The sequence below is a fragment of the Penicillium mononematosum genome (genome assembly GCF_028829835.1).
Source record: "Penicillium mononematosum strain IBT 11891 chromosome Unknown utg000001l:1.0-4488741.0:1.0-4491989.0, whole genome shotgun sequence".
Lineage (NCBI taxonomy): Eukaryota > Fungi > Ascomycota > Eurotiomycetes > Eurotiales > Aspergillaceae > Penicillium > Penicillium mononematosum.
Window position 1 is genome coordinate 179,545 of NW_026643271.1, and position 17,303 is coordinate 196,847.

General features: G+C 49.0%; 8 protein-coding genes across 8 annotated transcripts; 2 read left to right on the forward strand and 6 right to left on the reverse strand.

The window, feature by feature from the left end:
• Positions 1 to 132: 132 nt before the first annotated feature.
• Positions 133 to 1,192, reverse strand: N7519_000079 (SDR family oxidoreductase; the record flags this gene model as incomplete). Its single annotated transcript, XM_057286859.1, has 2 exons — positions 133 to 418; positions 474 to 1,192. The coding sequence occupies 2 exons, from the start codon at positions 1,190 to 1,192 to the stop codon at positions 133 to 135; spliced, it is 1,005 nt and encodes a 334-aa protein (XP_057152942.1).
• A 665-nt stretch (positions 1,193 to 1,857) lies between these two features.
• Positions 1,858 to 3,692, forward strand: N7519_000080 (cytochrome P450; the record flags this gene model as incomplete). The annotated part of the gene is made up of 4 exons (XM_057286860.1): positions 1,858 to 2,061; positions 2,113 to 2,552; positions 2,614 to 2,998; positions 3,078 to 3,692. The coding sequence occupies 4 exons, from the start codon at positions 1,858 to 1,860 to the stop codon at positions 3,690 to 3,692; spliced, it is 1,644 nt and encodes a 547-aa protein (XP_057152943.1).
• Positions 3,693 to 4,060: 368 nt separating this feature from the next.
• Positions 4,061 to 5,702, reverse strand: N7519_000081 (uncharacterized protein; the record flags this gene model as incomplete). The annotated part of the gene is made up of 3 exons (XM_057286861.1): positions 4,061 to 4,861; positions 4,925 to 5,419; positions 5,487 to 5,702. 3 exons carry the CDS (start codon positions 5,700 to 5,702, stop codon positions 4,061 to 4,063), a joined length of 1,512 nt encoding a protein of 503 aa, XP_057152944.1.
• A 951-nt stretch (positions 5,703 to 6,653) lies between these two features.
• On the reverse strand, positions 6,654 to 8,174 carry pgxB (uncharacterized protein; the record flags this gene model as incomplete). Its single annotated transcript, XM_057286862.1, has 6 exons — positions 6,654 to 7,037; positions 7,090 to 7,233; positions 7,281 to 7,334; positions 7,388 to 7,561; positions 7,617 to 7,784; positions 7,833 to 8,174. 6 exons carry the CDS (start codon positions 8,172 to 8,174, stop codon positions 6,654 to 6,656), a joined length of 1,266 nt encoding a protein of 421 aa, XP_057152945.1.
• A 910-nt stretch (positions 8,175 to 9,084) lies between these two features.
• On the reverse strand, positions 9,085 to 9,727 carry N7519_000083 (MAPEG family protein; the record flags this gene model as incomplete). The annotated part of the gene is made up of 3 exons (XM_057286863.1): positions 9,085 to 9,287; positions 9,372 to 9,661; positions 9,723 to 9,727. The coding sequence occupies 3 exons, from the start codon at positions 9,725 to 9,727 to the stop codon at positions 9,085 to 9,087; spliced, it is 498 nt and encodes a 165-aa protein (XP_057152946.1).
• A 396-nt stretch (positions 9,728 to 10,123) lies between these two features.
• N7519_000084 (uncharacterized protein) lies at positions 10,124 to 10,641 on the reverse strand (the record flags this gene model as incomplete). Its single annotated transcript, XM_057286864.1, has 2 exons — positions 10,124 to 10,370; positions 10,574 to 10,641. 2 exons carry the CDS (start codon positions 10,639 to 10,641, stop codon positions 10,124 to 10,126), a joined length of 315 nt encoding a protein of 104 aa, XP_057152947.1.
• Positions 10,642 to 12,171: 1,530 nt separating this feature from the next.
• On the forward strand, positions 12,172 to 13,723 carry N7519_000085 (uncharacterized protein; the record flags this gene model as incomplete). The annotated part of the gene is made up of 4 exons (XM_057286865.1): positions 12,172 to 12,353; positions 12,408 to 12,435; positions 12,485 to 13,111; positions 13,181 to 13,723. The coding sequence occupies 4 exons, from the start codon at positions 12,172 to 12,174 to the stop codon at positions 13,721 to 13,723; spliced, it is 1,380 nt and encodes a 459-aa protein (XP_057152948.1).
• A 464-nt stretch (positions 13,724 to 14,187) lies between these two features.
• On the reverse strand, positions 14,188 to 16,754 carry N7519_000086 (uncharacterized protein; the record flags this gene model as incomplete). The annotated part of the gene is made up of 5 exons (XM_057286866.1): positions 14,188 to 14,289; positions 14,341 to 14,433; positions 14,488 to 15,909; positions 15,947 to 16,108; positions 16,158 to 16,754. The coding sequence occupies 5 exons, from the start codon at positions 16,752 to 16,754 to the stop codon at positions 14,188 to 14,190; spliced, it is 2,376 nt and encodes a 791-aa protein (XP_057152949.1).
• Positions 16,755 to 17,303: the final 549 nt, after the last annotated feature.

Below are 17,303 nucleotides of genomic sequence, written 5' to 3' on the forward strand. Positions count from 1 at the left end.
CCTGTAAATATGATAACTCCATGGACCAGCCTGTGGTATTTCAACCCTTAATAGTATGTACATTCATCCGTTTACCAAATCCAAAATGCATACAACATAAGTCAAATTTCAAACATTCCCAAAATATATCCACTACGCCTGAGCCTCCTTCTCCGCCTGCTGCGCAATACGCATCCTTCTCAACGCACCCGACGCAAAAGTGCGCACACCCTCCTGCATCCAGGTCGGCATAGCCCGCACCAACCTAGCCACCGACTGACTGGCAGGTAGAATAACCTGACCACTAGTCTGCGTCAAGATCTGCTTACAGATAGCATCGGACACAACCTGGGGCGTCATGATAGGCTGCTTGAAATGGGCCTCGTGGTCTGTGAGCATCTTGATCATGGGCGTACGAACCCAGAAGGGGTGAACAACACTAAAAGCAAAAATCAGCAAAAGTCCCTCTGACACTCAATCCGAGAGTAACTCACCTAGTGCGCACATTGGGTGCATTATACCAATACTTCAACTCCTGACGCAGTCCCTCGTGGAAAGCAAGCGCACTAGCCTTGGAGCAACAGTAATCCACCATCTCGCCGAGAGCCACGAAGCTCGCCATACTAGCAATAGTGACGACATGGCCATGGTTCGCCTTCACCATGGCCGGCAAGAACTCCTTCACCATTAGGAAATGGGACAGGGTATTGACCTCGAAAGTCTGACGAATCTTCGCTTCAGGCTCATCGAGGATGGTCCCGTCATGTCCAACGCCAGCATTGTTGACCAAGACCGTAGGATCGCCGTGATTTTCGCGAATGGTCTTCGCGACTTGGGCAATATCAGCCGAGGAAGTGATATTCGCCTTGTAGAAGGTGACGTTGGCGGGTAGAGAGAAAGTCGGCTCATTAATATCAAGGATAATGACACGCACTCCCGTGCGCGCTAGGTCTTCCATGACCTGCTTGCCAATTCCGCTGCACCCGCCCGTTAGCAAGATGAGCTCGCGGGCTGGGATCCATGGTTGGTTGAAGGTCCAGTTTTGCAAAGTGCGTTTTGAAAGGAAGCGGTTTGTGATGCGGAGGAGAGTGAGGGCGGCGAGAACTCCGATCGCCTTTTGGGCTGTTGGTTGGTGGAGGAGATCTTGGGCGGGCTCTGGGAGGTGTGATAGAGCTGTTTGAGTATATTGGGTGATGAGGTTGAGGGTAGACATCGTTACTACTATGAATGAGGTGAGGTGAGGTTTGTCGGAGGATAAAGAATGATCGGGTTATATTAAGGATAATAAGTATGTTAAGGCCATTGAGGTATTAAGGTATTAAGGACATATCTGATATTTAGGGCATATATCCAACCGAGGCTTCACATTTTAGAGATTTCCCACTAATAAGGAAATCTATGCGAGAGAATATTCCCCACAGGGATCGACAAGAGATCGACAGTTATGACATCTTCTTTTAGACTGAATTTAGACTGAGTTTTCTTTGAATATCTTCGTCTGTTCTTTCATGTCTTGCATGTCTTGCATGTCTCTTCACATGTCTCTTGGCATCCCCGCATTGTGGAGGTCATCTCCCCTTCCAGCCCTAATTTGTCCAATATCAACTACTCTACTGGTCTAAGCCTCCACGGGAAATACTTGGACATCACAAGCTAACATAATGCAATACCTCTAATTAGAACTCTACCTCTTTATGACATAGAACAACATGCAGATCCAAATAATGGCAATTCACAGAGCCGAGGTCTCGCATGGGTCACCCCAACAGGACTGCCGATCCCTGTGGGGCATATGGGGATATATCGGATACAAAATTGAGATATGAGCTTCAACTCCTGAATCCGAGGCTTTTGTCTTTCAACTCGATTCAAAGAAACATGGCCCTTGGTGACAGTGTACTGGCAGTGGGCGCATTCACCCTTGCCGAGGCGTATTTCCTCCAACGCACTATCTTGACGGACACAACCTTTCAGAGAATCTGTCTCAGCGCACTGGGAGTAAACATCCTCCTAAAGGCCTTCTACAACATAATAATATGGCCATTTCTACTAAGCCCAACGCGGCATCTACCGAAAGTCAAGGTAGGAAGCAAAGCAGAACGAATGCATACACAAACCCCTAACCTCCTACAGGGCTCACATGTAGAACTCGTCTTTGACTCGCCACGGGGAACAAAACCCCTCCAGTGGATGAAAACCGTCCCAAATGAAGGACTCATCCACATGCGCGACACGTTCAATCAAAGCTACGTCATCCCAACCAACCACCAAGCCCTGCTAGATGTCATGAGCACGAACACATACGACTTTGAGAAGCCATGGCGAATGCGCAATTTCCTCGCCCGGATCATCGGCTTCGGGATGATTACCTCTGAAGGCGCTGCGCACAAGAAGCAACGCAAAGCACTCACGCCCGCGTTCAACATCAAGAATATCCGCTCGATGTATTCGCTCATGTGGAGCAAGACGGGACAGTTACTGGATGAGCTCGAGAAAGAAATCAAGGTCCAACCAATGGATGGAACGGGTCCAGAAGACCAAGAGGGTAAGATTGAGATGTCCGAGTGGGCGAGGTACGTGTTATAGAAATCGCATGATCCCGAGATTGTTCATATTATACTAACAACCATACAGCCGCCTCACACTTGACATAATCGGACCTATAGCAATGGGGCGTGATTTTGGCTCGCTGCAGAACAAGCGAAACAAGGTGGCAGACAGCTTCGCGAAGATCCTCGAGCCAACCAAGGAGAAGATGGCGTTTCTGATGATGAACTTTGCGTTGCCGCAGTGGATGGCGAGGCGTGTGCCCTGGCGGCAGAACGACGTACTGAATGCGGAGACGGCGTATCTGCGCAGTACCTGCGATGAGATTGTGCGCGAAAAGCGAGCCAGTCTTGCTGGATCCAAGGTTTCTGCTCAGGATCTCGAGGCTGATATTCTGGGAACGATGATGCTTGGTGGGGATTTCTCGGATACGGAGTTGGTTGACCAGATGTTGACATTTTTGGCTGCTGGGGTAAGTATCCCACCACAGCTGCATTGCTATAATGAATTTGGGTATCCGCTTAGGTGAGGGACTAGCTAACTCCTCACAGCACGAAACCACCGCCAGCGCCCTAACCTGGGCCTGCTATCTCCTCCACCTGCACCCAGAATACCAAACCCGCCTCCGCGATGAAATCCGCTCCAAGATCCCATCAGGCAACAGCCCAATATCCTACCAGGATCTCGAATCCCTCCCGTTACTAAACGGCGTCTGTCAAGAAGTCCTCCGTCTGTACCCAACGGTTCCAACCACAATCCGCGAAGCAGTCCGCAACACCGTCATAGCAGGGAAGTACATCCCGAAAGGGACACGGGTGGTGTTGTGTCCGTGGGCGATCAACCGGAGCCCGCTCTTCTGGGGCGAAAACGGGGAGGAATTCGTGCCTGAGCGCTGGATCGACACGGACAAGAACGGACACTGTATCCCGAACAATAATGGTGGGGCGTCGACGAATTTCGCGCAGATTACGTTCCTGCATGGGCAGAGATCTTGTATTGGGAAGGACTTTGCGCGGGCGGAGTTGCGGTGTGCGGTTGCTGGTGTTGTTGGCCGGTTTTTATTTGAAATGCAGGATCCGAAGCAGGAGATTCATGTTGCTGGGGCTGTTACTATTAAGCCGGTTGAGGGGATGCATTTGAGGATGCGGAGGATTGATGAGTGGTAGATTTTGATATGGTGTTGATAATTTATGATTTGTTTTATGTATATTGGCTTCATGTTGATAGCTTCTAACTGTTTGTTGATTAGTTTAGGATAATAAGCATATATTGAACCTATAAGCTACCCCCGACTCAGCCCCGAGCAGACTAGATTATACATATAGTATACTCGACTTAAGCAGAAGGAGATGAGTCAATATCATATTGTACAGCAGTGTGAAGTGGATTCACTGCTACATACATACAGAGTACTCCATATTCCGATACCATTGAGTAGGTTGGAACGTGGGCAGCAATATCCTCTAAGTGTTAACATGTACATTCTCTCGTTTAGTTGATAAAAAGAGCAATTATATGTCCTCGACCATGTCAATCAACGCCAGCCAGCTCCTCGCCACTGCACCAAGATAGTGGGAATAACACTGACACCAACCATGAGAGCAACGGCAATACCAGCACCACCAGCCCATCCAACAACCTCAAACATCTCAGGGAACCAGAAAGGACCAATGAATCCCCAAATCTGCCGAACAAAGGTAATAAAAACACCAACACTGGCAGCATCTTCACGGTAACAATCAACCGCATAAGTAATGTCAACAGTAGTAACGATCTGATTACCACCAGCGGCAATAGCGGCGCCAATAACGGGAGCGATAGTCCATGCACCGCCAGAATCCCGGATCTCGATAGCAAAGACCACAATACCACAGATCGTCAAAGCGTGGCCGATATAACTCAACCAAAGACGGTATTCCGGCGGGGATGGTTCTCCAGTCCGCTTCTGACGCATAAGCATCCAACGATCGGAAATAAACCCGCCGATCTGTTCGCCAATGACAGACCCGATGATAATACCCAGAAATTGCAGACCGACCTGCTGGGTGTTGAGGCCGAACTTGGCAGGGTAGATCTGGGAGATCTCGATTGTGAGCGCGACACTGCCCCAGAGAAAGATCATTGCGTAGGCGACGGCTGGGATGATCACGCATGGTTTGGTCACGTAGCTCAGGGGCTGGAAGAAGTCCCAAAGTCTCAGCGGTGTAGGGTCGATGCGGTGGAATTTGAAAATACTCTGATTGGCGGCTATGACGTTGTCGGAGGGGACATTGCTGCGGACATAGAGGGATTCCGATCCGAAGAAGAAGTAGAGGACGAACTGGACTGCGTTGACCTGTTCGAAGCGAATGGTTAGACGGATCTGTCTCCGGGGGGGTTGATATTAAAGAAAGCTCACAATTGCAAGAATATAGTAAATCCAACGATAGCCCACACGCAAAGCAACGAATCCAAAGATAAACGGAGCGGCAGGGACACCCAGGGTAACCATTACGGTCCACGCACCCATGCAGCGAGCACGATCTTTCCGGAAGAAAGTCTCTGCAACGACAGCGCTACCAATAGCAGCCGCAGGGCTGATAAAGAAGGCAGTAATAGCACGGCAGAGGCCCATGGTTGCATAGGAAGGACTCTTCGCACAGCCAACATTTCCAACCAAGCTGCAGATCAATGAGATGAGAAAGATAGGGCGACGACCATACCGATTACACAGCGGGCGCCAGAAGAGAGGCGCGCCGCCTAGCACGGCAATGAAGAGAGAGACGAGGTAGCTGGTCCGCTGCATACTGACGTCGAGGTCTTCGGAGATATTTTCGAATGCAGATTGGATCGACGAGGCAGTGAATGTGCCCATCATGGCATGGAAGGCTACTAGGGTTAAGTTCAAGTTTTTCTACCGAAGAACCAAATTAGAAACAAGGTTGAAGTGTGAATTGGCGATAGGAGTTGTGGTCTCTCACCCTCCATTGCGGCCAATTGTATGGATCGGCATCGGTCATGTCAGGAATTGGTTCGAGATCGAGCGTTCCATGCTTCGCAAGAATATATTGACGATGTTCCTCGGATAGATGGGTTATTCGGTCTTCAACGTAGAAGTCACATTGCTTTCCAGGCTCCATTCCTTGACTAGCATTTGCACTTTCAATGTGCTGGTGTTGGCTATCCATCTTCTCCATGTTGAATATGAAAGCTAGGATCTGTGGGAAGATAATAGCACAGACAAAGAGAAGAAAGAAATAAGCAGAAGCACTTTATGCCATTCTTATAGCAAAGACCCCGTCAAATCTGGGATCCCGCCCTTTCCCCGTACTCCGCGTTTCCGGGGATCTGGGGGTGGGGGCAAAGGAGACTGTGGATTCATCTCCCCCGGATTGGAGAGATTTGTAAGAGTCGTAAGCATCTGCAGGATACTAGGCTCCTGAATCCTGGACCTTTCCCAACAAGGCACGATACATCCTGACCAAAGACAGGGGCGGATATAGTCTCAGCCGGTGTCCATTCAGATTGTGGAGGTTTGTGGGGTGTGGGGAGAGAACAGCCCAGTATGAGGGCGGTTGTATTCATCATGACGAGATGGTATCTAGGATGACGGCTTGATTTTGAATCTCCTCTGTTGTTGCTCTTAGGGGACGTCGTCCGGATCGGATATCAGCATCTATTTTCTCCCGGGGAAGAGACTTGACGATGCTTGTTTTCGTTTTCATTGGCTAGCAGGCCCAGATGGAGCTTCTCGACTCTCCACATTTGCTGCTTGGCTGCTTGGCTGCTTGGCTATTTGACTGTGTGACAGGTTGACTGTTGGGTCAAATCTCCGTATGGCCATCGAATAAGTGCAGAATAAGCGACTAGTTTGGACCAACCTGCTGTGAAAGCCCTGATAGTAATCGGTTGGACTATTTCATGGTTTGACGGGTGTGGAGAGTTGATACCATCTGGTTGGATGTTCAACGCCAGCGGGTTAACTCGGAGATGACTACTCCGTTGACTTCGGACATACACCCCTCGGACTACACTTCCTATTAAGTCAACATTTTGTGCTACTAGGTAGTTTTTCTTCAAGATAATTCACTTTGGAGTTTTGATCTCTATTTCCATAGACTATTCTTCTAAGCATTATACTGAACCATCTAAGCCGAGCTCGACTGGCACTCCATACCAACATCTCCGTCAATTCCATCGCAGGTCACGACGGGAGGACCGCCAGCCGGGCTAGTAATATCGATATCGGAGAGATGGATATCTGCGCACACAGCATTGGGCGAGCAAGTCAAGTCACCGATAACCTTGCCATTCTTGCCTGACGAGGTGCCATAGATGTTCTCGAAGTTAATGTTGGTGAAGTTGACTGACGACGGGTACTCGGCACAGGTGGCGGCGTCGATGTTGAAGTAGCACTGATCCAGGACGATAGGGGAGTCGGTGTTTTCGATGTGAACGTCCTTGTACGTGATGTTGTTGATGCGACCAAAGCCGACGTCCTGTCCAGCCCAGGCCTTGAGACGAACGCCGTTCTTGAATTCGAATTAGGATCGCTCATAAGTCAATTTGGGGGAGTCATCTTACCTCGCCGTTCAACAGAGTCACGTTCTCAATCCAGGCATGCTCGATGATATCCTCGACTCCCGAGTACTGTCCGATACTTCCCATGCTGACACCGTGGGTGTTGTTGCACCACAAGTTCTGCACGAAAATGTTGGTGGTGTTGGGCTTGGGGAGAAGCAGTCATCGCCGATATCGACGCGAGTGTTGGTCACACGGAGACCGTCTACGTTGAGGGAGTCAAATCCGTCGGTGTTCTTGGGCAAAGCCTGCGGAAGGGTGATTAGACTTGATTGATAATGGCACCAGATGTACGACTCACAGATGCGTTGGTGGAAAAGGCGTTGATGTAGACATCATCGAAAGAGACATCCTTGGTACGGACGAAGAAGTTGGTCCAGCAGGGGGAGTTGAGTTGCGTGATACCCTCGACAGACACGCGGGTAGCGTTGTCAGTCATGAACAGAACGGGACGGTAGAAGACGTTATCCGGGTCCTAAATTATCCATTAGCACATGTCATTCCGGACTCCTTTGGAATGCTATGCTCACCAGAATTTCCATGCCAGCAAAGGCATTGTACCACTCCTGACCATTGCCATTGAGAGTACCCTTTCCGAAGATCTTGATGTCCTGACCACCCCACACCCAGAAAGTGATAGATCTCTGGAAAGAGTAGTAGAAGTGGTTTGCTTGCCAGTAGTCGATATCGTCGGTGAACTGCTCATGTCAGGGCAGTTCAATCAATCACAGTCTTGGGCTATATACCTTCACTTCACCCTCCAGCTGCACCTCGATATCATCCAAGAAGCTGAGGTCGAGCTTCTTGCCAATGACATAGGTCTTCCCCTTTTGCAAGAGAAGTCTGCCGCCGTGGTTGGCAGCCTTGATTCCCCAAAGGAAGTCATCCGAAATATCATCGGTGTCGCTCTTCGATGACCGGATTGTCACTGTCCGACGGTCGTGGTGCTTGTGATGTCCATGAGCACCGATCTTCTTCAGACCTGCCTTATCGCTGGCCGGGATGATCTGAGCACCTTTGATAATATGCTCTGTCGCAAGCGCACTAACTGTGCTGAGCAGGAGCGCACCGATAGCGAGGAACTTCATTATAGCGAGGTCAATGAAATCAATTGGTACTGCTGTCGGCTGATCCGTAGGAGAGTTAAGCAGGCGATCCTGCTAATTTATAAGAATACCCCGGGATATCGGTCCTAGCAAATGGAGTTCACGCCTTTCCCCAGATTACCAATGTCCGGGGAACGGCACGGGCAGGGGAAGAGATTTCTCCGCCTGTAAAAAGCAATTCCATCGCACGCTGGTGTGATCGGCAGGAGATGCGGAATGCGGCAGTAGGGCGAGTTAGCGGTGTTGAGTATAGACAGTCAATGGAGTCATTTCTCCGCATTTCGTCAAGGGTATGGATAAGCGGGGGATGCGGAGAGACGGGATGAGCCTAACGAGCTTAGGCATTGGATTATTGGGATTCCAAATTGTTGTGATTCATTGCTATGGCGGGGATTCATTTCCCCGTCTGGGGGCTGATCTATGCCTGGAGGGTTGGGTTCTTCCACCAATCAGCGGAACAGTTCGTCATTCAACGTTCTCGTCGTGGTCTCGTAGTTTTTCCAGGCTTTGGAGGACTGTCGAGGCTTCTTTTCTTCAGTGTTTTCATTTTGCGTTGGATATTGTGTTTATCGACGTGGCTGGCGCCCAGTCTTGGATGGAGTGAATTGTCTCGTGGCAATTCGTCCTCGCCGTTGAAGAAATTTCTTGACGGGCAGCCCCCTCGTATCTTACCTTCATCTGATATCCTCGGTATATCCCTCGACCAGTCCTGGTAGACTTCGGTGGCAGAGGGCGTCTATAGCGCCTAGTCACACCGTCTTCCAGAGTTTATCTGGATGTCCTGGACTGTTATCTCAACCCAGTGGCCGGATAATACATGCAATTGTATGGTATTGTTCAGGTCATCTATAATCGGAGATAGGAAGACAACTAAAAAGCGCCTCTATCTATTTTACAACTTCTTGCTGGCCTGCACCAGCGCATAAAGACAGCTGATGTTCCCAGACCACCAAGCCGCTGAGCGCAGAAAGCTCAAAGAATGAGATTCGACGTTGCAGTAGAGCAGGTGATATGCGACACGGGAAATCGAATACCAAACACCGACGGTGTTGATAGTCTCATTGGGGAGACCGGCGTACAAGGAGACGAGGACAGCTAAGGTCAGTACAGTGCAATAATTCCACCATAAACCCGAGAAGGAAAGAAATGGGGAAGGGATAGAAATTCAATTCCACATACTCGCTGCAACAAACAAAGTATACCCCTCCTGCGCATTGGCGTGCGCCGACGTCTGCCGCTTGAGCTTGTCAAGGGTGCGACGGGTAATCTTCCCCGACTGCACGGCCGCCTCACCGTATGTAGTCAAGTCCTCACGGGGGTTGGCATTGTGATCGAGACCCAGACGGATCTTTGCGCCGCGGGGGCTCGACAAAATATACGCGAAGAACCAATTCACCATCAGTAAGGCTGACGCGTGGTTCGCGGGTGGCTGGTCAGAGGCGCGGAGGCCGAGAGTCGTGAAAAGGGCACTGTGAAGGTTAGAAGGTTAGTCTGGAGATTTCGTTCTGGTGAGTGTATATGTGCACTTACGACATTATTGAATATGAGAGATTGTTGAATTGGGTTCTTTTCTCTGATCCTTTTTCAATGAGATCGACCTTGGAACTTTCAAAGGAGGCAAATCATCTGATCGACACGCGACAGGCCAAAAGGGGTCCACTTTTCACCTTCGATTTCCTCTACAACATATACAACATACAACATACTATTATTTCCCTGTTTTTTGAGTGGAAATACCCTCTGGATTCAATGTTTTCATACAGCTTCGCAATTTTAATTGGGCATGCTCGAAAAGCTGAGAATATGATTGTTATTATCTTCTCCAGGGGCGAAGGCCCACAAGACCACTGGATCGCCCATGGGCCATCTATCTGGCTTCACGTCGCCTTCTGAATTAAAATCAGATGGCCAGCGCGGATGTACCTTGCGGCCTACCCCGGTTGCACACAGCATATCTCGTACAGGAAGTTGAACAGTCTCTCTCCCTGGGATAAAAGATCATCGTCTTGTTCCTCCAACCATTCCAGGCAATCGGGCCAAGTTCTTTGAAACGCCATCCGCACTTGTAGGACCCAGGTTGCTTTGGCATCCCTTGCGTTCACTTTCAAGGTTCGTCTTCTTTTGTCAGGAGGACCGAGTTCACTTGTATCTTTCACGGTTGCGTTCCAGACAGGCGCTCTGTAAGTCAGTTTCTTTCAGTCTGTCGGGTTTAGTCGAAATCGAAGTTCCTGTGAAAGGCCCTTTTTGATAGTCGTGACCCCCGAGGTTGGTATGATACATCGCTCGTTCGGTTAATGAGCGATGCTACCTAAAAATCCGGGTCTAAGGTCAGAACAAATGAATACAAGGAGAGCTGATAGGCATGATTAATTCAAACGTACAGTATCTCAATGTTAACCTTCTTGGTCGCGTCATGGATCTTGAACTCATTGCCATAGATGTCGAGCATCTTGCCGGCCACCTATCCCGAAGGCATTAAGGATTTAGTGAGGTCAAGCATAGGGACTGGGACTGGCTTCGAAATATTGCGAGATGAATATTGCGAGATGAAGCTGACGGCTAAACAGTTCATGGGGGTGGTTGGTATTGAGCGTAACACGCTGAAGGATGCCGGTCGATCGGGACATGCAGGTTATAATATACATCAGTAGTCTCTATATAAAAGCTTGTCCTGCTTCCTTGATGGAAGTGTCTTTTGGGATCTGGGCTATCAAGGGGGATGATAAAGGTGCGAAGGTGAGGAAAAGGGAAGGTTGGTGTCGAGCAAATATATATCTACAAATAGTTGTACTCTGTATAACTCCCTAGTTATCTTCACTATGAGTCGGTCAGCCTTATATACAAGGCTATGATTTATCATCAAACACGCTATCCTTGTTCCTTTGTCCTGTACAAGGGAAACCCCGAAGCCATTTTGAGCCTAGCGAAAAGGATTTTATTTCAAAATTGAATCTATATTTTCAAATAGGGATATGGGGATGATTCGCTTAACATACAAATGCCGTTGTCGACTCGGACTACATCTATGGTAGACAGCCTCTTTCCCCACTACATAGCATGATCAAAATAGGGGCGCTGGTCAAGGCACAGGAAAACCGGTTGTTTAGAATAACAGAGCGCTCACGGCGGTTAACCACGCTGTTAGGAACAGGGTTATTTTTGGACAGAGTAATACTTTTTATACTGGTCTCAGATAGTAGGGACTTTGAACCACTTATAATAATCACAGAAAATAGGGGATTACGGAGTAGCTACCCAATGAAAGTCATAGTAAAATGAATTTATCGTACTCATGCTATAGCCCTGTCTCATTCCATATCTTGCTGCCTGACTACGTCAATACATTTGTCCATAACTAACTATAAATGTACATATTATCGTGCTGCGCCACATTTTCGGCCTTTCGGACCGGCGACCCCGAGAAAGTGGGAATGTTTCCAAGTCAGGGGCTAATTGCTTCGCCTCGTTTATAGATGTGGCAAAGCAGTTAAGTCGCATTGGTATTTGTATTATCCAATATCAGCCCTGTTGCAATCCAGGGCTAGAATGTTTCCGATTTAAGAGCAAGGGATGGGATCATTCCCAAGACCAATTTGTAATATTGCGATTATATTATATCAAGATCTATGCTAATGTTTCTAGAAGGTCTTGGCTTGTCTTAGATGGAGAACTCAGATCTAAATTCGTATATAGCATGAGATACGGAGTACATTCTAACCAGATATGATGTTCATCACGTTGTCATCTATATACGTATATACCTCAAGTTAAAAGAACCCAACTTGAAACAGTGCCCAAACCCCCTTTTTTACTATGCTGATCATGATATCTTGTGTAAATACCTCAAAAATCTATCACGCGATTTATCTATGAGATATTTTCCCAGCATGCAACCATCGACATGTTAGAAAGAATATAAATTAAAGACTGTATTGCTAGTTGAAGTATCCCAATTTGAATCTACACACCTCGTTGCATAATGGGTTCTATACAGGAATTATCCAAGCTTTCTGGCCAGAGCGACTGCTCTTACGTCTATGGCTCCCGGTTCGCTGCCCGGCCTCTGCCATCGCATCAGCTTCCGGATGGAGGGATGCCAAAGGATGTGGCGTACCAGATGATCCAAGATGACTTGACCCTGGATGGTCAGCCAATATTGAAGTGAATATGTTTTCTCAAGTGTCCAAAAACTAAACTGACATGTTATTCGTATAGCCTCGCCAGTTTCGTGACCACCTACATGGTATTTCAACTTTTCATCGTATCTTTGACCGGCACTAACACTACAACAGGAAGACGAAGCCCTCAAGCTACTCGCCGAATCAGCAAATAAGAACATCATCGACCACGAGGAATACCCCAAATCCGTCGAGATCGAGCACCGCTGTCTGAACATCCTCGCCGACCTATTCCACTCCCCGATCTCCGACGGAGCCCCAACCGCCTTTGGCACGTCATGCATAGGGTCTTCCGAAGCCATCATGATAGCAACCCTAGCAATGAAGAAACGTTGGGAAATCAACCGCAAAGCCCAGGGGAAAGATTCCTCCAACCCAAACCTTATCATGAGCAGCGGCGTCCAAGTCTGCTGGGAAAAGGCAGCCAGATACTTCGATATCACCGAGAAGCTAGTCCCATGTACAGAGACGCGATACGTGATCGACCCAGTTCAAGCAGTCAACATGGTCGATGAGAACACCATCGGCATCTGCGCGATTCTCGGCACGACATACACGGGCCAGTACGAAGACGTACAAGCTATCAGCGAACTTCTCATTGAGAAGGGACTGGACACACCCATCCACGTGGATGCCGCCAGCGGCGGATTCGTGGCGCCATTCGTGAACCCGGATCTAGTGTGGGATTTCAAATTACCCAACGTCGTCTCGATCAATGTCTCTGGACATAAATACGGACTAGTAAGTACAGTCATTAATCCCCATAACTCCAAATCCCCAATTACAGCTCAATATACTGATCTCCCACAGGTCTACCCCGGCATCGGCTGGGCCCTCTGGCGGTCCCCAGAGTATCTCCCCGAAGAGCTAGTCTTCAACATCGACTACCTAGGCGCCGAGCAACTAAACTTCACAATGAACTTCTCCAAACCAGCATCCCACATCATAGCACAGTACTACCAGCTCATCCGACTGGGCCGAAGCGGGTACACGAGCATTATGAGGAACCTCACGAAAACAGCCGACTACCTCACCAGCCAGCTGAAAGAAATGGGCTTCGTAATCATGAGTGAAGGCGGTGGCCAGGGTCTACCGGTCGTGGCGTTTAGGTTGAGTTCGACGCAGAACGCCTTCTTGGATGAATGGGCGCTTGCACGGAAACTGCGTGAGAGGGGGTGGATTGTGCCTGCTTATACGATGGCTGCTGATTGTGAGACTATGGGGATGATGAGGGTGGTTGTCAGGACGGATTTCAGTATGGGACGGTGTATGAGTTTGATGCAGGATGTGCGGGATTCGTTGGGGGCTTTGGCGGGTTTGGAGATTCAGAATATTCAGCGGTATCAGGCGTGAGTATAATTTTTTCCTTGCTTGGAGGCTGATCTATCAAGGGATTTCTGCTAATCTTTGTTGGACAGATTGGTTCAGAGTTACGTTGCGATTTCGAGGAAGAACTGTGTTGATCGGGCGTGTTCGCGGGTTGTCAGTCAGGAAACGGGGAAAGAGATAGAGAGGATTTGAGGTTTGAATTGGCTTGTTTTATAGAGTTATATACGTTGTAGTTTTTTTGCTTTTATAATTCAGTCTTCTTAGACGGGTGTACAAGTTACCGACTATGCTTGGATTGCACAAATGTAGGAGCTGGGCGAATTTGAACTTTTCTTTCTCAGTAGGTGGGTAGGTGATCATGCTGGGATAGAATATTATTCGGAGATGAGAGTAGAGTTTGGGAATGACATTGAGCAGAGACAACATCACAGGTACGGCAGTGTATAATCACAGGGCATCAAGCACATCAAGATCAAGGAATACATAATTCATGAAAATGTCGGCAGGTTGCCAGACAAGTCGGCATCCCAATCCCACAACTCCGGGCCAGTGTAATCCAATCCATCGAACCAGCCTCCTAAATCCATTGGCTGTGAAAGGTCAGCATAGTCCCAAATGACATCCGAGGAACAATAACTTACCGTAAAATCACTGAAGTCGGTCGATAGAAGCGATGTAGGATCAATATCGCTCGGTGTATTCGAGGCCGGAGTTGTCCCTGAAGGAATGGAAGTCTGAACAGGAACGTTAGGTATGGCAGACACACATCTACAAACAGAGGTACCAACCTGGAAGGGGCGATTATCAACACTAATTTTAGCCTCCTGGTATGTAAGACCATTCAAGATCGCCCTGCAAATGCGAATGGACCTCTTCGAGGCCGTATCAACATTACACAAGGGGTCCTCACCCTTGACGCGCGATTTGACCGAAGCAAGGATAATATTCAAAAAGAAGAATGGCTTGCACCCCTTCCCATCGGGACCAATGCGTCTCCCGAAATTATCAGCGGTGCGCTCGACAGCCTGCATCATCACGCCTTGCTGGGACTGGATCATGCTCATGAGCACGCTCGAGTTGACACCGTCCATTCCAGATGTAGCAGATGTACTCATCTCGTTGGCTTGGAGGGACAGCTCCACGCACGCGGTGATTGCGGCGTGGAAAGTTTCATCGCGGAACATACCGCTGCCCAGCTGGGTGATGTGCGGGTAGAGGATGTCCTCTGTCGAAAGGGGAAGTTCCATCTGGGAGAGAATACCAAGTGATTCTTCGAGGCAGATTTTGCGGGAGTAGGAGCATTTGGGGAGGCGGACGACACTGAGGGAGAAAGGGCGGTGGAGGGCGAGAAGGAATTTGCGCATGATGAAGAGATGGATGGATTGGGCGAATCGGTGACGTCCTGATTCTCCCGGAGCAATACTTGGGGCGTTGTCGTCGAATAGGGAGGATGCATGTTGCATAGAGCGGGAGAGTTCATCGCCCATTCGCAGGGCGTCGTCGTAAGATAGATTAAATCGGAGACTGTTTATTTTCTTGGCGATTCGATAGCGTAGTGGGAGGGTCTTGGTGAGGAGAGTTTGGTAGAAGTTTTGGGTATAAAGAGCAGTACTGAGTGGAGAAGGATCATTCTCCATGTCCGGTATCAAGTCTGAGTCGTCCCAATTGGACGGGGGATCGCAGTCGCATTCGTCTAGGTCAACGGACGGCGGGACGCCGCGGTCGAGAGAGATCTTGAGGTCCAGCTCGACGATAGTTGCCCAAAGGCGACGGCGCAGTTCAGAGTAGAATGGTCGGGCCTTGCGGAAACGAGTCGGATCACGATGTAGACCCATTGTCATCGCAGACCGAATCAGCGATCCGGCTGAAGCCCAGGCAACATCCCCGTCACTGGCAACTCCGAGCCGAGCTACCAGAAGAAGTGTTTGGGTCTGGAGCATTCGGAAGTCGATATCCGGGCTCACAAATGTGCACGAAATATATGACTGGACCGCCATGATCCACTTCATGGCCGGTTTCTGGAATATGTCTCGATCATCTTGGCCTGGACGTGGGACATAGAAGCAACTGCCAGCAGCCATCACGGCGAGTAACTGAGCGACAAATGCCATGTCGGTTGGCTGGGTATTGGCCCAGTAATCAGCATACTGTCTTAAGAACGTCGGCGTGTGCAAGATTCGATATGTCGTCTCGAAAGTGTCGAGATACAGCTGAAGCAGATGGTCTGCAACATTCCGCTGGGGGGACCATTTCATTAAGCTTAAAGGCCTGCTCGCGAAACGCGCGCTGATGATCTTGTGTCTCGCGCGACCAAAGCTCCGTCTTGAACTTTTTCATTTCAGTGTATTCTTTATCTTTTCCCTCTCCGCGGCAACGGTCACGGCGCATAAAGGCACCAATATCTTTGAACTACACCCGGTTAGCAAATCAATTACAAAATACAATGAACGATACTCACAAAAGAAATAGTAGTGGTATAATGGCTGCGACCGAAATAACGAGTCTTAGCCTTCTTCCCGCGGAAACTCGAATCCGGCAAGAATCGCACGCGGTCATCAACACCAACGTTCTCAGAACTATTGGCCGTATCGACTTCAGAAAAGACATCACAGACCGAAGTCTCAGGCGTCTGAAGATGAGGCGACTTTCCGAGCGAAGTCTCCAGGACACGCACCCGACTCCGGAGCTCACTCAGCTCATCGGAACGACCACGCTTCGAAACACGATTTGAAGTCGAATTCGGCCCCGATTTCGAGTCGAAGACGAACATCCCGCTTTTCCGCCCGGGCTGTTCTTCCCCGCCACCATAGGGTAATTGCGGGGGGGACATGCGTTGAGAAGAGTCAGATACAATACCAGGCTGAGCTCCGACAAAGACGCATTGGGCTGTTGTCTTCGAGCGCACACATTGCCCGCAGGGCAGAGAGCGGTCACATTTTAACTTGCGCTTGCGACACACTGTACAAGACAGAGGCGGGCGGCGACGACGCTGTGTAGTGCGAGATTGACTTTCTATCTCTTCATGGCCTAGAGAGGAGTGGTCATGATTTTCCATTTTCAGGGCTGTCAAGTGATTTTGATTTCAGATTGATTTTCCTCTAGTCGCAGGAAGTCCTTGCGACGGCGCTAGACATGGGTGAGACGTTGGTGCCTTGTCGGAGATGGGGGCGCTTTTCCGGATTCCCTGGCTATCCCTGGCTATCCCACGTCTCGGAAAATACGTTGATATGTGTCTCTGTGACAGTTAATTGACAGATGATCTTTGAAACGGTGACACGAGGGCTTATTTGACGTATATGTAGGTCCCTGGCTGCCTACTCGATGCGGAATGTCCGGGTCTCGGAGATACTCTCTTGGGTAATTGGGAATTATCTCCGAGTAGATGCTGATTGATAAGTCAAGCTTTCCAAGGTTGCCAATGAGACATCATTTGCGTATTCGGCTGGGATCTTCATGGCTTATTAATTCATTAATCTCATTCGAGCAACCTTGGAAGTCACCGTCTCTTGTCGGAGTACGGCAAAATGGCCTGGAATTCTTGACACATTAAGTCAGGTGGTCTGATTTAGCACCTTGAAAATTAGGCATCAAATTGCTTATGTAA